The following is a 17,630-nucleotide window of genomic DNA, read 5'->3' on the forward strand; positions in this document are numbered from 1 at the left end:
CTCCTCAGACTCACTCACACAGCTCACTATGACAGTGTCCATCCGATTGGACAGAGCTGCAACATGCAAGAGACGGGATGTATCATATGGATTATTCTCTCCTTATGGGGTATGTTCGATTTAATGCTATTTGACTGTTTTTTTTTCTTCCCTCTTCTACATCTTATATTGTTTTAACACTATTGTTCTATCATTTACCAGGAACAGTTGAGTGTCATGTGAGGAGTCTACCCCATGTGATGAAGTACCAAACAGTAATACCTCAGAAACTAGGATCACCAAGCAACCCCAACTCTGCATTACACCAGGTAAAATAATCACTGATGTGACTTTACACAGTTCATGTAACATTTGAGTGCCAGTTGAAAATGCCATGTGTCTGTGTAGGCATTTCCTGATGTGCTGCAGTACTCTTTGTTGATTGGGGCACAAAACTACCACCTTCATCTGGAGAGAAATAAGTAAGAAAACACCCAAGGGCAGATACAATCTCATGAACAATAATCATTAATTACTAACTTTGTCTACTGCAGGGACCTTGTTGGGGGAAACTTTTCGCTAACTCACTACACAAAGGAGGGCATCCAAGAAACAAGCAATCCAGACTTTACAGTATGTTATTTGTCTACAAACAATTTCATTCTATATCAATTTGCTATTAAGCTTCTCCATCATTTATTCACATGTTGCTTTGTGCCACCGTTTGTTGCATTTCATCATTCTATTTTTACCAAGAGCAATAATCTTGAGATGTGGGTGGTGATTCAGCACCGAAACAGGCTAAAATGTACTATCACACTGTTTGTCCTGAGACTAGATCTAGTGGAAGTGTAATGTCTGGTCTTTTGCAAGTCAAATGATGTGCTATGTTCTTATTATAAGTACTTAACATAGACCAAAATAAAGCTAGGTGAGATGCATCATTTTAAAATGGCAATATGCGGCAACATACAAGATGAAAGCAGCAGCAATGTGATTTATCTACTAAAGTGTGTGTATCCCTCTGTAAATATGCTTATTGGTCTCCGCAGGATCACTGTTATTACCATGGACATGTTGTGGGAGTTGATGATTCCTCTGTCAGTGTCAGCCTATGCTCAGGAATAAAGTAAGTCCGTATTATCAAGTGAATGAAGGCGTGATATGCAACTAGCTTATTTCATTGAATTCATATTCAGGTAACAAATGTCTGAGATGAATTTGTTTGTTTTGTCCACAGTGGATTTGTGCGCCTTCAGGACCAGACTTACCTCATTGAACCTCTGGCTGGAGAGACACAGCGGAGCAGAAAGAGCTCAGAGTCTCAGAGCGAGGAGGGTCTTCATGCCGTTTACAACTACAAACACCTGAGGACAAAAAGAAGCACTTGTTCCCATGGAAACTCCACCACGTTCTATGATCATGGCGGCCGGCCGTCTGGACTGTTCCAGCTTGGCAGTCTGGTATGGACGCACAGTGTGGAGGAAATTAGGCCACATACAGTTAATATCTCTAGCTGCAAAAAATCAGAATTTAATGTCATTGTTTAGTGATTTCAATTCTGTAAAAATATTTCAGTGTCAAAATGCAAGGCAGTACAGGTATGCATTATCTTTGTCTATTTGCCCACAGAAAAGCAGATCTCAGACCAAAGATAAAAGTCCTTCAAGACCCAGGACAGTGGAACTTGTTCTGGTCATTGACAACCAAGAGGTTTGTTTTCTTCTCTTTCTTTAGATGGAATAATGATTTACTGTAATATGTATTTAGAAATCATTATGTTATTATTTTAATGAAGTTTATTTTACAAATCAGTTGATATGTAAGACAGTAGATATAACATCGAGCCCTATTTTTCACTTCTCTTTCAGTATAAAAAATTCGGCAATAAGAAGACCGTCGAGGCTCGAGTGCTTGAAGTTGCAAACCACGTTGATAAGGTGTGCTGCAGAGCAGAATGCTGCAAACATTTACCATAGATTCACCTAATAATAAGACTGACTTTTATAGGTGCCCATTTGTCTGTCTTTTTGAGGCTTTGTTTTGGTAATGTTGATACTACGTGTTCTAGACTGGATTTGTACCAGGGGAAGAAAGTTAGTGATTTGTGAAAATTTCACTGAGATTCTTCACACCTTACATGAAATATTATCACAGCTCACACTGTACACGCTGCATACTCTGAACTGAAGGAGTAATCCCAGCTACACCAGACAGAACACAGACTGGATTATATAATCTGTGATTATTTTGCTAAAAGATTTTGTACTAATAATCTGAGCAGTAAATGAAACATTTTGCAGACACTCTAGCTTATACAGATATGTTATGTTTCAGTTGTACAGGTCTATGGGAGTTCGAGTGATGCTTGTTGGGATGGATATCTGGTCTTACAAAGATCAGATACAAGTCAGCACAAATCCAGAGTTCACCCTCGCTCGCTTCCTCGAGTGGCGGCAACAGAGACTTCTGCCCAGAATCAAACATGATAATGCTCAATTTATTACGTAAGCTGGTGTTCTCAACATTAAAATATGTCTTAATAATATTATTAATTTACATAATTGTATTTATTTTTTCCTTTCAATTATTCTTGTTTTGCAGTGGTGTGGATTTTGATGGGGCCACTGTTGGATTAGCAAACACAAATGCAATGTGTACTTCAAAGTCTGGGGCTGTAAATGAGGTGAGAATGAATAAATATCTCTATGAATTATGACATTTTGTGCTAATAAACGTGTACACTTTGCAAACAGGACCATAATAGTAACTCAATTGGGGTGGCCTCAACTATAGCTCATGAAATGGGTCACAACCTGGGTTTGTCCCACGATAATGAAAACTGCATTTGTGGCTCCTCCACATCAAAAAGGGGCTGCATCATGTCTGAAAGTGTGGGGTAAGCATGGAGCTAAATAATAACCACCATCAAGTAGAACAATGGTTAAACCAGGTGCTGATTCTTATCTGTTGATTTTTCTTCAGCATTGTTTATCCAGAGCTGTTTAGTAGCTGCAGTCAACAACAGCTCAGCATGTTTCTGGAGGAGATCAACCCTGAGTGTCTGCTTGACAAACCTTCAACTGAACGCATCTATGGAGGACCTGTCTGCGGAAATGCTTTTCTTGAGGCTGGAGAGGAGTGTGACTGCGGCACTGCAGCGGTAAACAATTACACACACACAAATATTATTACATTTTAAAACCTCTTAAAGAGACTATAAGAAAATACTTTATTGATCTCACAATAAAAATAAGAGGACCATTAACTTTTTCACTCATAGAACGCCACTTTTAAAGGGACTATACAGAGTTTAAAAATGTTAAAACTAAGTATTTTCCTTCCCCTACATGATCCAGCCATGTCGTAATGTGTAGAATGAGCCCAGCTCTATTCACCACAACTGCTTCTAAAATCCAGCACTGTCACTCAAAAAGTTGTTACTTCGGGTCCGAAGTGCCATCATGCACAAGCTTAATATAGAAGCTGCAGTTACGCATTAGACCTGTGGTGGCAGTAATGAGCATAAAATGACCAACTTGCATCTAGTCTCTTTAACCAACACCTGAACCGAGCACATTTTCTCCAAAAGCAAAATGAAAAGCAACACAAAAGTTTTAAAAAAAAGTGACGAGAATGTGGCAACAACGCAAAAAAAAGCTCAGATTTGAAGGTCTTAGCTTTCAAATGAGGTGTTACACTGGCTTATAGGCTGTAAACTCTCCAGTCAAGAGGCTTTTAGATTTGGGTAAAGCTGAACTGAAGAAAATGTGTTACCTAAACAAATGTTGTATTTTCAGGAATGTAAAAATCCTTGCTGTAATGCCACTACCTGCAAACTGAAAGCTGGAGCGCAGTGTGCAGAAGGAGCGTGCTGCCATAACTGCCAAGTAAGTAGCAACAGATACATTTTCGTGTGTGGATGAGTGAATCACACATTTCAGAATGTGTTACCATACAGCTAGACAATGTCTGACTGTGCCGCCTGGTTGTCATTCGAAGAGGACACAATTCAGCATCTCTCCATCTGTGCTTCTTTTCACTCCTCAGCTCAAACCGACAGGCAGTCTATGCCGTCCAAAAACGAGAGACTGTGACCTGGCAGAGTACTGCTCTGGACTCTCAGCTTCCTGTCCTGCTGACGCCTACACGCAGAATGGTCTCCCATGCAACCGTGGTCAGGGATATTGCTACAATGGCCAGTGTCCTTCCCGAATACAACACTGCAAGAGACTTTGGGGACCAGGTAATTGGAATACATTTGCTCAACCACAGTATTCATTTTTTGTACATCTGACCTGACATTTGTGCCTGTGTGTGTTCCATTCAGATGCTGAACTTGCTGCAGATGTTTGTTTCCACCGCAATGGAAATTGTAAAAAGACTGTCATTGGTCAGAGATGTGCCGGCCGGTATGTAATAAAGCTGTAGTACAGAACATCGTTTCACGTCATTAGTATTAAATATGTTCCGGTTTTGTGTCTTTGAAGAGATCAGTCATGTGGTACGCTGTTCTGCTCTGGAGGTTGGGAATTTCCTGTAACGTCAAAGAAGTCTTACTACAACATCGGAAATATCATGTGCAATGAAGCAACAATGAATCCCGAGGACAACTACCCAGCTGACATGGGCATGGTCCCCACTGGCACCAAGTGTGGCAACAACATGGTAACTACACATGTCATACGTTTTAATATTTATATACAATGTTTACATAAAATATATATATTGAATCATTGCAATGTCTGTACCTGCCTCTAAGGTCTGCTACAATCAAAGATGCCAAGACGTTAAATATATCAAAGTGTATGGACCTAATGACTGCTCTGAACAATGCAACAACCATGGAGTAAGATATTGATCAACTTCCTCTACATTTTGCGAGAAACATATAAAGAAATTGCGCTAACAAAGCTATATTGCAGGTATGTAACCATGAAAGAAAATGTCACTGTGACCCTGGATGGGCCCCACCCTACTGTGACGTCCAACAGACTGAGCTGCCTGAAGGTTTGACACATTTCATTGACTTCCCTTTCTCTGAATTTGCACCATGTTCTTTGTGAAGAAATAACTTCTGTAATTCACAACATTTTTTTTTTTTATCGTGAGACAAAACCACATCCTTAAACAATACTTTTGTGTTTACAGAGTCCAACTTGGTCCTAACAGTTTCTTTGGCAGTGGGGGCACTTATGTTGCTGGTGTTGATCATTGGGGGTTTAATGTGCTGCATTAAAAAACCACAACCTAAAAAGAGGTGAGAATTATGCCCACTCAAGTTTTTTTCTCTTACCGATAAATATTTGTTTTGTCATTCATGCTTTGGTTTACTTGGTTGTTTGTTATAGACATTTCCAGTCTACCTCAGGACAAACAAACCCCATGTTTCAGTCGGGAAGTGTGAAGGAAAGCCCTCGTGTTGGGTCATTCATTAGCCCCCCAACTTTTGTAGAGTCGTCCTCGAAACAGATCTCCAAACCACTGTCTTATTCTCGAGCCCCAACAGGAGCATTTAAACCCACAAGAGCAGCTCCAGAAGTGAGTGCTGTTTGTGAATTGCTTATCTTTACAACCTAGTTCAACTTGATATTAAAGTTGAGCTTGAAAGTTACCAGGGTGGTCTTCATGCCATTAATTAACAAATATAAAGCTAAGTGTGTGATCAATGTATCATGTTTCCTGAACTGTAATATCTTGACCCGCAGCCGCCTAAAAAGGGTTATCCAGAACAACAAACATCAATGTTTCCACAGGTAAATTATATTGTTTTTAGCTTGTCCCATTTATAGTTTATACTAAAACCTTTTTTAATGACTGAGATCCGCTTTCTTCTCATGTAGATTATTAAACCATTTGTGCAACCACCACCAGTTTCTGTGAAGCCAGTCTACTCTGCTGTAAGCTTTGTATAGCATATGGTATTATATGATTATCATTTAGTATAGTGTAATAAACTTTTTTTTTTTGTCAGACTAAACCACTTCCACCATCCAGGCCTCTACCTCCACTAATATCAAAATCTGTAAGTCTTTGTCATTGCACATTGTTGATTTATAACCGCCTTAATGTTTAACTTACTAACACAACAACAACAATGCGTTCTCTTCTCCATCAGACATCAAAGCCTCCAGTGCCTCCAATAAATCTGAAGCCTTCCTCTGGTGCTCTGCCTCATACTCAGTTGGTAGGTTAAATCAACAAAAAGGTGAATATATTTGAAAGTTCTGTGTAGCTTAAGAAAACAACTTACCGTAAAGGTTAGAGTAGTTTTGGGCAGTCACTCTCAAAGATTGGAGTAATCAGAAATGGAGCTAGTTACTACAAGTTAATTGGTTAGAAAGTAGGAGTAGCTGGCTTGCCAGGTTAAAGAGCATTAGCCTGGCACAGCCAGACTCCTGCTGTATAAGCAAATTCCTCTGTTGTAGAATAGAATAGAAAGAGAATTTGGTCTGGCTGTACATAAAAATTAATGAATTAAACTGTGTCTAGTGTAAAAGATAAATGATTTTTAAATGATTCTTCCTTTTGTAGGTTTCAGGGAGAATTGTCCTGATGCCTCCAAACAGGACCAGATGACAGCAGAAATCATCCAGATTTGATTAAACTCTGAAGAACTGGGTTGTCTATTTAGGACATCCATAATCGACAGTCTCAGTCAGACTTAACTCTTTGGGAGACCCTTTTCGGAAGTTGGGATCATGAGACGAAATGTCATATGTCTCTCTTGCTTGGGACTTTGGTTTACTGTCAGTGGCAGTGCGTGGCTTGGTGTCATTTGGTGATTCAATTAGTAAATGGCTACATGTTGGTATGACTCTAGCCTTAATCAAAATATTATAAAGGGGCATTTTTGCCTCAGTTCCTTGATTACATTTCATTGTATTTAATGAACTGCTGCTGTAGGGCTATATTATGGTACCACTCAACTAAATAATACTAGCTAAATGGTTCTAATTGTTAAGGGATTTGCACTTCTCTGCACTATTGTTTAATTTAGAAGTGTAGCCTGAGTATTTAAGAATATTTTTCTATCCTTTGTCTTAAGTGTGAGAATCAAGGGACAATGCATTTTATACGCATATGTTGCACATAGTGAGCCTTCACTCTAACTGGCATACATTCCTGTCTGTATTGATTGTTATTTCTGGCTAATAATAAAGTTTTTTTTACATAACCTTACGTGATCTAGACTCTTTATTGTTATTATTACGGTATTATTATTATTATTAATATAATTATTGTTGTTGTTGTTGTTATTCCTTATTATTATTATTATTATTATTATTATTATATGATGATTATATTCCTCATTATTATTCCTCGATATCATTATAATAATAATAATGTTATTGTTATCTTTGACCGTATATTTTTTTAAACAGCGGCCCCTAACCAGGTGTCTGATAAAGACTGCTTGACCCTCGATGGGGCCTTTCTCCGCGGGCATTATGGTAATTACACGTTGCCAAGCAACGCCTTAAACAACATGAAGTTTAATGAGAGGGACTAGCTAACCAGCTAGCATCAGCTGTAGGGAGTAGTAGCCTAGTAGGGAGTTTTACACTCATCTATTGTATAAATAAATGATTTAAAAATAATGGACCGAATGTTGAATGAGGAGGAGCTGCAGGATTTATATGCCTGGATAGATCAAATACCTCTCTCTCGGCCCAAAAGAAACATTACACGAGATTTCAGCGACGGAGGTAATGTCTAAAAGTACCGGTAGTTTTACATTATTAGTTTGAATTTGATTCACAAATCCTACACAACAGGAAAGCACTGGCTAAAGTTTAGCAAACAGTTGTGTACAAAATAAGCTTGACAAAGTCTAAACTATCTTTGTTGTTTTACTAACTTAAACATGCTCTTCCATTTTTACAGTGATGGCTGCTGAGGTTGTAAAATGTTATTTCCCCAAACTTGTTGATTTGCACAACTATGTTCCTGCAAATAGTACTGCACAGAAGCTCAGCAACTGGGATCTTTTAAACAGGCAAGAAACATTTAAATCATTTAAATCATTATTATTATTATTATTATTATTATTATTATTATTATTATTATTATTATTATTATTATTATTATTATTATTATTATTATTATTATTATCATTTTTATTATTATTATTATTATTGTTATTATTATCATTTTTATTATTATTATTATTATTATTATTATTATTATTATTATTATTATCTCCTGGAACATTAATATTATTAATATTGTTGACATTCCCAAGTCACAAACTTAATGTTTGTGAAATAAACTGCAATACTTAAAAAATGTTGCTCTGTCAGAAACTGGGGCAGGATGTAAGATCAACATGTCTGTGAGAACTAAGTCAAACGCGCCCAGTTTGGCACAAAGCCACTCATGAATCTATGGCCGGGGGTCATTTCTAGAAACACTTCTACCCCTTAGTGTTTGTATGTGTGTGTGTGTGTGTGTGTGCGTGCGTGTGTGTGTGTGTGTGTTTGTGTGTATGTGTGTGCGTGTGTGTGTGTGTGTCTGTGTGTGTGTGTGTGCGTGCGTGCGTGCGTGCGTGCGTGCGTGCGTCTGTCTGTCTGTCTGTCTGTCTGTCTGTCTGTCTGTCTGTCTGTCTGTCTGTCTGTCTGTTGCCTATTTAGTTTTGTCACTTAAACTCATCCATGTGTTTTGTTTTGTGAGAAGGAAGGTGTTTTCCAAGCTGGAATTTCACGTGACTGAGGACACAGTGAATAAGATTGTCCTGAGCACAGCAGGAGCCATAGAGCCAGTACTGAGTTCCCTCAGGGAGAAGTTAGACCCAAGACCAGAACAATCAGACAATGCACGGGTCTGTATCTTTAAACAGTGACATGATGCTTTGTTAATTACAGTACTTTTCTGTTGTTTTCTTTTGTGTTTATGTAACAATCAAAATATATCTTTTTCTATCTATAGGATTTGGAATATTATGACACCAGGGATCAGGAGAAAGCTTCTGAGGGTAATATCATCAGTGAATTGTCGTTCATTCCATTTTCCCTTATTTCCCTTCAGTGATTTTAATTATTTTATTAATTTGCTCTGAACACCAAGCCTATGTTAACCAACTAAATTAAAAATGCAAGCATGAGAAATTATTGTGGGTTCAGCATATAATATTTTTAGAGTACTTTTAGAATCAGATTCTGCTGACAAACACATATAGAGTGAATCAGTCAAAAGTCATTCTCTTTTACTCTCGTGACTGTATTTCTTTATTTGTGACAAGCAACTATGTAATCCAGTGTAAAATGCAATAGGTGCAAAACTTTGATCAAAGTTGTGATTTCACTGGACACCATAGCAGTGGTTGCTTTTGTCGCTACACCCGATATAAGCGCCGCTGTTGTTTAATGACCCCCTCTCAGTTTTCCATTCAAACTACACTGAAAATAAGACTCCCATATGAAAGTATCTTCCCATCCATGTGTGGGTCCCGAGTCCCCCAGATTGAAAACCGCAGCATTAGAGGAGGTTGCGACCTTTAGGTGACGTATCTGTGCAGTTTCTCGTTGCTCATCTGTCCCGGATACCATCCACTGAAATTGAACCAGGCCTTTCCTTCCTGTGCCTGGTCTTTCCTCCTCCATCGACACCCACTGCGTCACTCAGTCCTGCGCTCATATCAGCTCCCAACGTAAATAAGATAGCCTATATTCATATTCCCCATTATTTGTGTGATGTATTTAGGTTGAGTGAGTTTATCCCAGTGTACAGAATATAAAACATAATCATTTCTTTCATTCACTTTCTCTGAAAATGCTTGTGTGAGACGTGGCTTAATCGTTCCATGTATCTAAATGTTTTGTCCAGTTTTAGATTTGACATATCAGTGTTAACAATTGAGATTTTCTCTTCAGGAGTTCAGCTACAAACAGAGCAGAAGAAAAAGGAGGAAAAGAAGAAACACAAAAAAGGGTAACATAAATTGATCTGAATGTCATCTTACTTTTACCTTGTAAGAAATACTAATACATATTTTATTGTGTAGCAAGGAGGAGCCAAAGTTAAATGATATGGGCAACAATGTGCAACTTCAGCTGCAGGAAAAGGACAAAGAGGTGCTGTCATTGCAGGAGACTGTGGAGGTAGGTGCATTAACACTGAGATCCGGGAAGGGCACCGCAAGGGTACAACATTTGCAGGAAACTCTCTGCAGCCTAAAGCCGAGAGTGTATTTGTGTGAGGCACAGCTATGGAGTAAGGGTGGTACATCTGCTATGTGTCATATGCTTGTTCAGCAGTGAGTAACAGGTTGTTCAGCGGATGTAACTTTTTTTTCTTCTTCTGTGGTCACATCCACAGCTGACAAAAGGGGTATTTAGGGAAAAGATTGAGGTTATAGAAACATACTACATCACATGCTTCTTTTGTAGATCCTACAAGTAAAGGTGAGCAAGTTGGAGCATCTGGTGCGATTGAAGGACATACGTATAGAAGAGCTGACGCGTCATCTGGAAACGTACAAGGCTAAAGGAAGTAACACCAAGTAAAAAATACTCTAGTAATGTGAACTATTTGGAGAAGTACTGTGAAGGATGTGGTAATTTAACTACAGTAAATGGGAACTTTTACAAAACATGTCCAATTTCATCAGGTTATACTAAGAAATACTGCAACTGCCGCACAATGTGGCCAACATGTATTTACGTCATACATGGAAATACTGTGATGCATTTCGGAAAGATTTACAGATTTCAAAGACAAATGTATGCAGCGTTGTAGCTTTGCATCATCATCTCCACTTCCTGTTCTAAGTTCTAAGTATACATCTTTATTTCCCGGCCCTTCTCTCTTCAGAGATTGACCAATATAGGCTCCCTGTCAATGACTTCACATATCACATCTAAATTAAGTCAGGGTGAGGATGACATATGGCCGCCGGAAACCACAGCTTACATATTTCTGAGTGTCAGCTCAGGACACTGACTGTGGCTCCTATTGCTGAAAGACTTCAGATAAGATCTAGTCATTTGTGTTTGTCTACCTATAGTTCATCTTTGCTTTATAAGGAGAAGTTAATGCTGTCCTGCTGGTCCTGAGATTCTATATACTATACACATGGCCTACACCTCTAACTAACTTTTTAGTAAACTCGTTGTGGACTATAATAATTTACCTTGCTGTCAGACAAAAACATAAGAAGAGCCTGCCTAGATCCAAAATCCAAAAAGTTTTCCAAGACTGGAGAGTGAGTTAACTATGCTTAGACTTTAATGATACCATGTGTCGGGCAGAGGTCCAGCACCAAAGGATGACAAAAGTAATAGTCTAGGAGTGAATGAGCACAGGCTCACACATTGGATTGGTATTTGAGAGAAACAGAGCAGCTATTCGAGAAGGTGCTGTCTACTGCTAATGAATCATCATAAAACCAGTGTTTAGGGCCGAGACTTAGAGAGTCCCAGAGTGTTCGTGCCTGTCCTACTCGGGAGGAGTCCAAGTGCAGGACTTGATGAGTTCAGGGACAAAAGGGAAGGAACGAGTTGCTTCATCCAGGACACCAACACATGGACTTAACCTCATTTCCTGAGAGGAGGGCTGTAGCCCCACTGACATTAAACCTCTAACTCAACAAACAAGCTTTAAACTGCTGTAGTAAACAAATGCTGATAGGGAAGATTTATCTGCACTCGCAAACATTCAGTGTGGTCATATTTCTAACAGATCGTAACACAGAGGCAGTACTTGGAGGGGGCAAAAACAAACACCCCTTCCTTTTGCAGACACAAAGGATGTAAAGCTTTTTAAGGAGGCTGACCAAGTCTGCTCACTCTGCAATTATTCTGTGGATATGACAAAATGACAAGTGATGTTTTGGGATGATGAGATACGCAAATATTTATATTTAAATGTAGACACAGTGTGAAATGCAACAAGCACCTCAGAATGATCTCTTAGATCAATGGTCAAATGTTAGTAGTACTAGTATTTGCTCTGACAGTAAAAGCCACCAGTATTGCTACTAGGGTTGCAAAATAGCGGTAATTTTCAATGTTGGAAATTTTCCAGTAACGGTAAATCGGTAATATATGTGAATTAATGGGAATAAATAGAACTGAAGGTTGCTTTTTTACAGATATAGACTGCAGCATAGGAATTTGATTTGATAGTTATACACTGAAATATCTATCACAGAGAGAAAAAGTATTGATGCATTTAGTCCTATTTTTAAGCTGTGGTATTAATTGCAAATTGTTTTATCAAGTGATATTACCAACTTATTTCTGAATAAACAGAGTACATATTTATTATATTTACATGCTTCCTGGAATTAATCAACAGTGCACTTTTCCTGTCAAAGGATATTGGATTATTTATTATGGCATTTACTACGTACAAAATACAAATATAAATGACTCCGAATTTCTGGTTCCATCAGGAGCATGATTGTGTGCGTAAGAGTCCTCCTGACTGTTCTGAGGATTTGTTCTTCCAGAGCTTAGAACAAATTTTGTGAATGCTAAAAAGAGCTATATGTACTCTATTGTTTTAAGAGTCTTTGCCCATGTTTCAGTTTGTAGAGATTGTTCTATTATTTAGGTCTGTTCTATTTAATGCAGATCTGTGTCAGTGTGATAAAACAAAATCACGATAGTCAACTCTGCTGTTTGTCCCACCGGTTATTAGAAAGAGTTTTAAGCAGACTCTAAGTTTAGGAAAGCTGAGTATCAGGTTTTGGGCTGACGATGTGGAGTGTTTTTTTAGGCCTGTGGGTCAGGGGTGTGACATGTGCAAATGCATATTTTATGGTTCAAAAACATCATGGGTAGTTGATTGTTCACTAATTGCTTATTCAAAGAAAAAGGCTAAAATATATATTTTTAAAGAAGCATTTTGACAGATTTCAATGTTTAAAAATGTCAGGGTTAATGTTCTTTAAAACTTTCCGGAAACTTTCCAGACATTCATTGTCCTTTGCAACCCTAATTGCCTATACGGGCTTTAGTTTAGTTTATTTTTATTTTTATTTAGAAAAAACAGGGACAGTGTACAATAAACATTAACCTCAAGGGGAGAGATGCATTTTACCAGGTTATAGCTGGTAGTGCTAATTTCCACCTGTAGTCCCTGGGCCGGCTGATGTTATAGTAAAATACATAAAAACATGGATAATGGCATTCACATAATAGAGTATGGCCAGCCATACTCTCTTCTTTCTTCATATTGTAAATAAATTCGAAAGAAAGTAGTCTCCATTTTACACAAGAGAATAGCCAGGCTTCAAAAGTGTCAAAAAAAAAAAGAATAGCCAGGCTTCTTATTGCCACTATTGATGTCCAAGTAGCTGAAGTGCGCCCTCTATTGGACTGAAAGTATATCAGTGCCACATTTGAAGGTACTGTATTTACATAATAATATATCACTCGCATAATCACAGTATAGTATATATATACACAGTGTATAAAAGTTTTTGCCCTTAACCTCCCCCCTTTATCTCTGGCTCACAGGAGCGTATGTGCCCAGGCTTTAAGCAGACAGTCGCCTAATTTCAAAACACAAAACAGAGCAAAATTACTAAAATATATATTTTTTTAATTTTACATAAGAACAGTGTCAAAACATTTTGCATATAAATCTTTTTTTTAAAATAAGATTCACAGATTGTACAAAAATCACAAATAATTGACAAAGTAATTAGTATGGTAAATCAAGAGGAACAACTTTTGCATTAAAACCCAACACCAACATAAAATGAGAGTGTAGTCACTGTCTATCATTCAATTGTCAAGTAAACAAGAAAATCAAAGAAAAATAGTGTCCATTGCCTCTACTCTTTCTCAGGCTCACACACAACTGTAAGTACTGCTTGTTTTGTCTCAAAAAAAAAAAAACTTATAAGAAAAAATGTAAACAAGAGGAAGACACTATATTCATTTCATCATCCCCATTCAGGGTCATGCAGTTTAACGCTCGATGTTCACCAAAAACCTCCCTAGACTTAATTTTTAACTAAAGAAATATTTCACAAGAAAAAATATTTCCTGAGAAAAGGGATTAGAATAAGAAAAAGCTGGAAGTTTTTTGAGGACAAACACTTTTAGCAATGTAATTGTGTTTGTGCCCGTGGATGGGAGCACCGTACTTGTGTTGTTAATGCAGAAGAGTCAAATCACTTTTTATCTGATTATGGGGTAATTTCAAAGTTCAAACATTAATTCAAAACGCAGAGAAAGCAATTCTGTATAGTGCACTTTTATACACAACATGTCAGAACCCTGAGAAGCTCCACCCAAGGCATCCATCAAATGCACTTCCTATTGAAAAAACAAGAGCCAACTAAAGATTCAGTGTCGGAAGATGGCACACAAGCAACCCTCCCCCATCGCTGTCACCATTACAGACCATCACATTCATAATTAGATTCACCTTTGGATTCCAGTTCCAAACATTTGCAATATTATTGTTTCAAACACAAAAATGTCCTTTCGTATCGTGTATCAGAGAACACAGTTAATGTAAATGTTTAATTCCACTGTTTGCAAGCTCACATGGACTACGAGGCCACTATTCCAGGCATAAGCGTTAACTAATTATTTGTTGTTTACCTCCAGAGGTATACAACTGGCAATATTTATGAGCCACATCCCTTTTAGTAATATTCCTCTTATATCGTGCTTTCATTTGATTTCAAGCCATTCAGCTTAAGACTTCAGGGCACTTTTCACCAAACGAACTGCAAAATGTTGCAATCATCTCCAGTCCATTGGGAACAAGTGCATCATGGGCTTCAGTGTCATGCAGAGGCAGCGTTGGGTTCAGTTACTGTCCAGCTTTTGTTTTTTTAATAAATCGGATTCCACACTAGGCTGGTCAGAGGCGCGCAGTGACTTTGGATTACCGTTTCCCTCCACAAACATGTTGGGGATATCCTGACCAAAGTAGATCTTACTGTTGGCAGCAATGGCTTGGTACTTCATCAACTCTAGGTACTCCGGAGTGAGCTTCAACTACAACGATGAATATAAAAAGAGAAAATAAGTGTGAGAATATATTGAAGTGTAAAATGTTTGTGTGTGAGATATTTACCGTGTTGGATTCAGCGGCCTTGGAAGCAGTGTAATATTCTGCATCAGCTCTAGCTTTTTCTCTAGCCAGGAAGGCAGCATCTGTAATATAAAAGAGAAAATTATAGAAATCCTAACTGAACTCAGAAAATACGCTCATGACAGTGAAAGAGTTGTAAACCTTCAATTTCAGAGATCTTCTTCTCAGTTTCTTTCTCCATGATCTTCTGCTGAAAGTGGATCTCTGCGACTTGAGCCACTTTCTGGGCCTCTGTTGGAAGATGAGGGATGACAGCTGTAGCACTGCCTCAGTTAGGTTCTCTTACAGAAAACTACACGAAATTACCGATGAGAGCTTTCTTTCTTTCAGTCTCCGCTTCCTTCTCCACCACTTTCTGTGTCTGTACAGTGATTAACAACCGAGTCTTCTCAGCTTCCCTGAGATGCAAATAAATAAACTGTTACTTCTCATTCATGTGTGGTCTGACTTGAACTGAACGGGTGGGTCACAGACAGGAAAAATGAAGGAAGCTGGTGACGGCATTTGCAAACTCACATGAGTTCAAAGTTCCGGCGGATGGACTCTGGGATTTTAGGCTTGGTAACACGAACCGCCTAGAGACAGAGAAATTAGTAAGAAAGGACAAAAACATGCCATTAATGTACTGCTAATATTTATCATTAGTATTATTTGTGTTTTGTTATCATTTAAGGTAAGAAAATAATAATAAATGTGCAATATTGTAATGAGAAACATTTTTCTCTGAGACAAACAAATGGGGTTTAATCACCTGTATTGTGAGACCAGGGGCCATGCAATTAAGGTCTTTCTGCAAGGCAGTTTTCAGGTTTTCATCAATGATATCTAAAAAAGATACATAGAATCACATGACATGGCTCTTCTTATTTTATTCCAAGAAATATCCCTTAGGCCACTGGTTCCCAACCTTGCAGGTGGGGGATCATAATAAGAGTTATTATTAGAATTAGAATTAGAAAATAAGGATCATTACATGGGACAAAATTTCTGTTTTTTGTTGCATTATTTTATGTTTCAAAGCATTTGTGGGAGCCGTGTTTTTGGAGTGGGGGGTTTTCGGCCTGACTCCAACATGCACAAGTGGGGCTTCAAGGTAAAACGGTTGGGAACCACTGGCAGTTAGGCTACAAGTAATTGCTTTAATGCAGACGCACTCACCAAACAACTCAATGTAAACTTCCTGTAATGTGTGTACACTGCAGAACTGATTTAGCTCATGGTGGATTTTATTAAAAATCAGAGTCTTGTCATAATCTGCTGTGTAGTTTCTCACAATGTCGACCACTATAAAAACAAGAAGTTAATCTGAGAAGCATGTTCAGAAATAACTCAACTGAACCGTGGCACAAAAAACCTGTTTTACCTGCAGAGGGGACCAGCATGTTCACCACTTCTATCCGATCGAAATAGATCATTACACCACCACTGTTGATGAAAATATAAAGTAATATAAGCAAGTAGCTAGTAGATAAGTAGCTACAATGCAGACGACATATCTTCTTTTGTTACCTTGTTCCACAAGGCACATTCTTGATCTCATCAGTCTGGAGTGTTGTCTGACAAAGACGGAAAACACATTGCACAATCAGGATAACTCTGCAGATGCGTCATTGCATGGGTTTATCTTTTTAAATCCATCGCAACAAGTTTTTGAAAGATAATATTAACACTTACAATATTACAGCCAAGTGTAAAATATAAAATCAATAATTCAATATACCAATTGGTAGTGAAACACATTGTGCAATTAGAGAAATGCAGTGTCACTATAAAGCTGGTATTCTCACCTGCACAGATCTGTATGTAGTAATGAAAGGCAGCATTATGTGATATCCAGGACCATTGGGTCCAGTGAGTAATGCTCCACCCCTGAAACAAACAAGAATAAGACCGAAATATTGAACGCTCAGTATGTAAAGAAGACAAAGTGAGCAGCTGTACATTTGCCACTGTACCTGTAATACACAGCCAGGTGCCCTTCTTCTATCTTGTGGATGGAGGACTGTAACAGGATGGCCATCACGAGTCCTATCACTGCAATCACTGCTCCTACTTGCGGCATGGTCACCCACCCTTGATCTTAAATGCAGAAAAAACTATTGACTTTCACAAATAAAGTTTCAATAAATATATTTTCCAACATTGTAAAGCTGGGACTAAGAATTAAAGCTACGCCAAAACAGTCTTTGGTAAGAAATTCAATGTGCCAGAAATGTCCAAACTGCTCAAAGCCTAAACATATATAGACATCGTGAGCACTGCAGCACCAGAGTAAATATGAGGTGGATTATCATGTGCCACTATCAACGCTATTACAACATCCTATCGTTTATTTACTAAATACACTATATCAGTTGTTTAAACTTCTTTGGAATTTGAGCATTAAGGGCAAAACAATTCAGCAACTTTGTTCCCAGTGGATGAGACAAAATATGCAAATACAGCTTAATTTGACTTGTACAACGACTACAACTTGGTGGCTAAGCTAACGTCCTCAACAAGTGTGTAAAGTTGTATCGTGAAGACTAACCGCGGTGTTTTCTCGGAGTATTGCACACATGTACACACATGATCATGTATTTACAGTAGAA

At 38.2% G+C, this 17,630-nt stretch overlaps 3 protein-coding genes across 3 annotated transcripts; 2 read left to right on the plus strand and 1 right to left on the minus strand.

Moving 5' to 3' along the window:
* Positions 1-25: 25 nt before the first annotated feature.
* On the plus strand, positions 26-7,123 carry adam8a (ADAM metallopeptidase domain 8a). Its single transcript, XM_079560234.1, has 25 exons — positions 26-109; positions 202-308; positions 388-461; positions 534-612; positions 1,032-1,108; positions 1,220-1,442; positions 1,612-1,692; positions 1,851-1,919; positions 2,317-2,486; positions 2,584-2,665; positions 2,736-2,878; positions 2,965-3,142; positions 3,780-3,869; positions 4,030-4,225; positions 4,310-4,391; positions 4,470-4,647; positions 4,742-4,828; positions 4,905-4,989; positions 5,131-5,239; positions 5,331-5,520; positions 5,688-5,735; positions 5,823-5,879; positions 5,954-6,004; positions 6,098-6,166; positions 6,514-7,123. The coding sequence occupies exons 1-25, from the start codon at positions 64-66 to the stop codon at positions 6,556-6,558; spliced, it is 2,616 nt and encodes an 871-aa protein (XP_079416360.1). The 5' UTR covers positions 26-63; the 3' UTR covers positions 6,559-7,123.
* Positions 7,124-7,573: 450 nt separating this feature from the next.
* Positions 7,574-10,603, plus strand: spef1 (sperm flagellar 1). The gene is made up of 7 exons (XM_079560176.1): positions 7,574-7,688; positions 7,867-7,978; positions 8,656-8,800; positions 8,908-8,953; positions 9,852-9,909; positions 9,983-10,079; positions 10,368-10,603. The coding sequence occupies exons 1-7, from the start codon at positions 7,580-7,582 to the stop codon at positions 10,482-10,484; spliced, it is 684 nt and encodes a 227-aa protein (XP_079416302.1). The 5' UTR covers positions 7,574-7,579; the 3' UTR covers positions 10,485-10,603.
* A 2,798-nt stretch (positions 10,604-13,401) lies between these two features.
* On the minus strand, positions 13,402-17,117 carry erlin1 (ER lipid raft associated 1). Its single transcript, XM_079560198.1, has 11 exons — positions 16,995-17,117; positions 16,827-16,908; positions 16,549-16,595; positions 16,403-16,464; positions 16,198-16,323; positions 15,791-15,864; positions 15,556-15,614; positions 15,346-15,437; positions 15,181-15,270; positions 15,022-15,101; positions 13,402-14,942 (listed from the first exon to the last, which is right to left on the minus strand). The coding sequence occupies exons 1-11, from the start codon at positions 17,099-17,101 to the stop codon at positions 14,751-14,753; spliced, it is 1,011 nt and encodes a 336-aa protein (XP_079416324.1). The 5' UTR covers positions 17,102-17,117; the 3' UTR covers positions 13,402-14,750.
* Between the last annotated feature and the right edge of the window lie 513 nt (positions 17,118-17,630).

The sequence above is a fragment of the Gobius niger genome (genome assembly GCF_951799975.1).
Source record: "Gobius niger genome assembly, chromosome: 7".
Classification (NCBI taxonomy): Eukaryota; Metazoa; Chordata; class Actinopteri; order Gobiiformes; family Gobiidae; genus Gobius; species Gobius niger.

Bases quoted from the DNA above. Each gene is read 5' to 3' on its own strand.
- adam8a (XM_079560234.1), top strand. From the start codon at position 64: ATGCAAGAGACGGGATGTATCATATGGATTATTCTCTCCTTATGGG. The intron at 110-201 runs GTATGTTCGATT...ATCATTTACCAG, and splicing joins GATTATTCTCTCCTTATGGG to GAACAGTTGAGTGTCATGTG. The intron at 2,666-2,735 runs GTGAGAATGAAT...CTTTGCAAACAG, and splicing joins AGTCTGGGGCTGTAAATGAG to GACCATAATAGTAACTCAAT.
- spef1 (XM_079560176.1), top strand. From the start codon at position 7,580: ATGGACCGAATGTTGAATGAGGAGGAGCTGCAGGATTTATATGCCTGG. The intron at 7,979-8,655 runs GCAAGAAACATT...TTTTGTGAGAAG, and splicing joins AACTGGGATCTTTTAAACAG to GAAGGTGTTTTCCAAGCTGG. The intron at 8,954-9,851 runs GTAATATCATCA...TTTTCTCTTCAG, and splicing joins TCAGGAGAAAGCTTCTGAGG to GAGTTCAGCTACAAACAGAG.
- erlin1 (XM_079560198.1), bottom strand. From the start codon at position 17,101: ATGCCGCAAGTAGGAGCAGTGATTGCAGTGATAGGACTCGTGATGGCC. The intron at 16,465-16,548 runs GTAACAAAAGAA...TTTCATCAACAG, and splicing joins AATGTGCCTTGTGGAACAAG to TGGTGGTGTAATGATCTATT. The intron at 15,102-15,180 runs GTTTACAACTCT...TTTATATTACAG, and splicing joins GAAGATCTCTGAAATTGAAG to ATGCTGCCTTCCTGGCTAGA.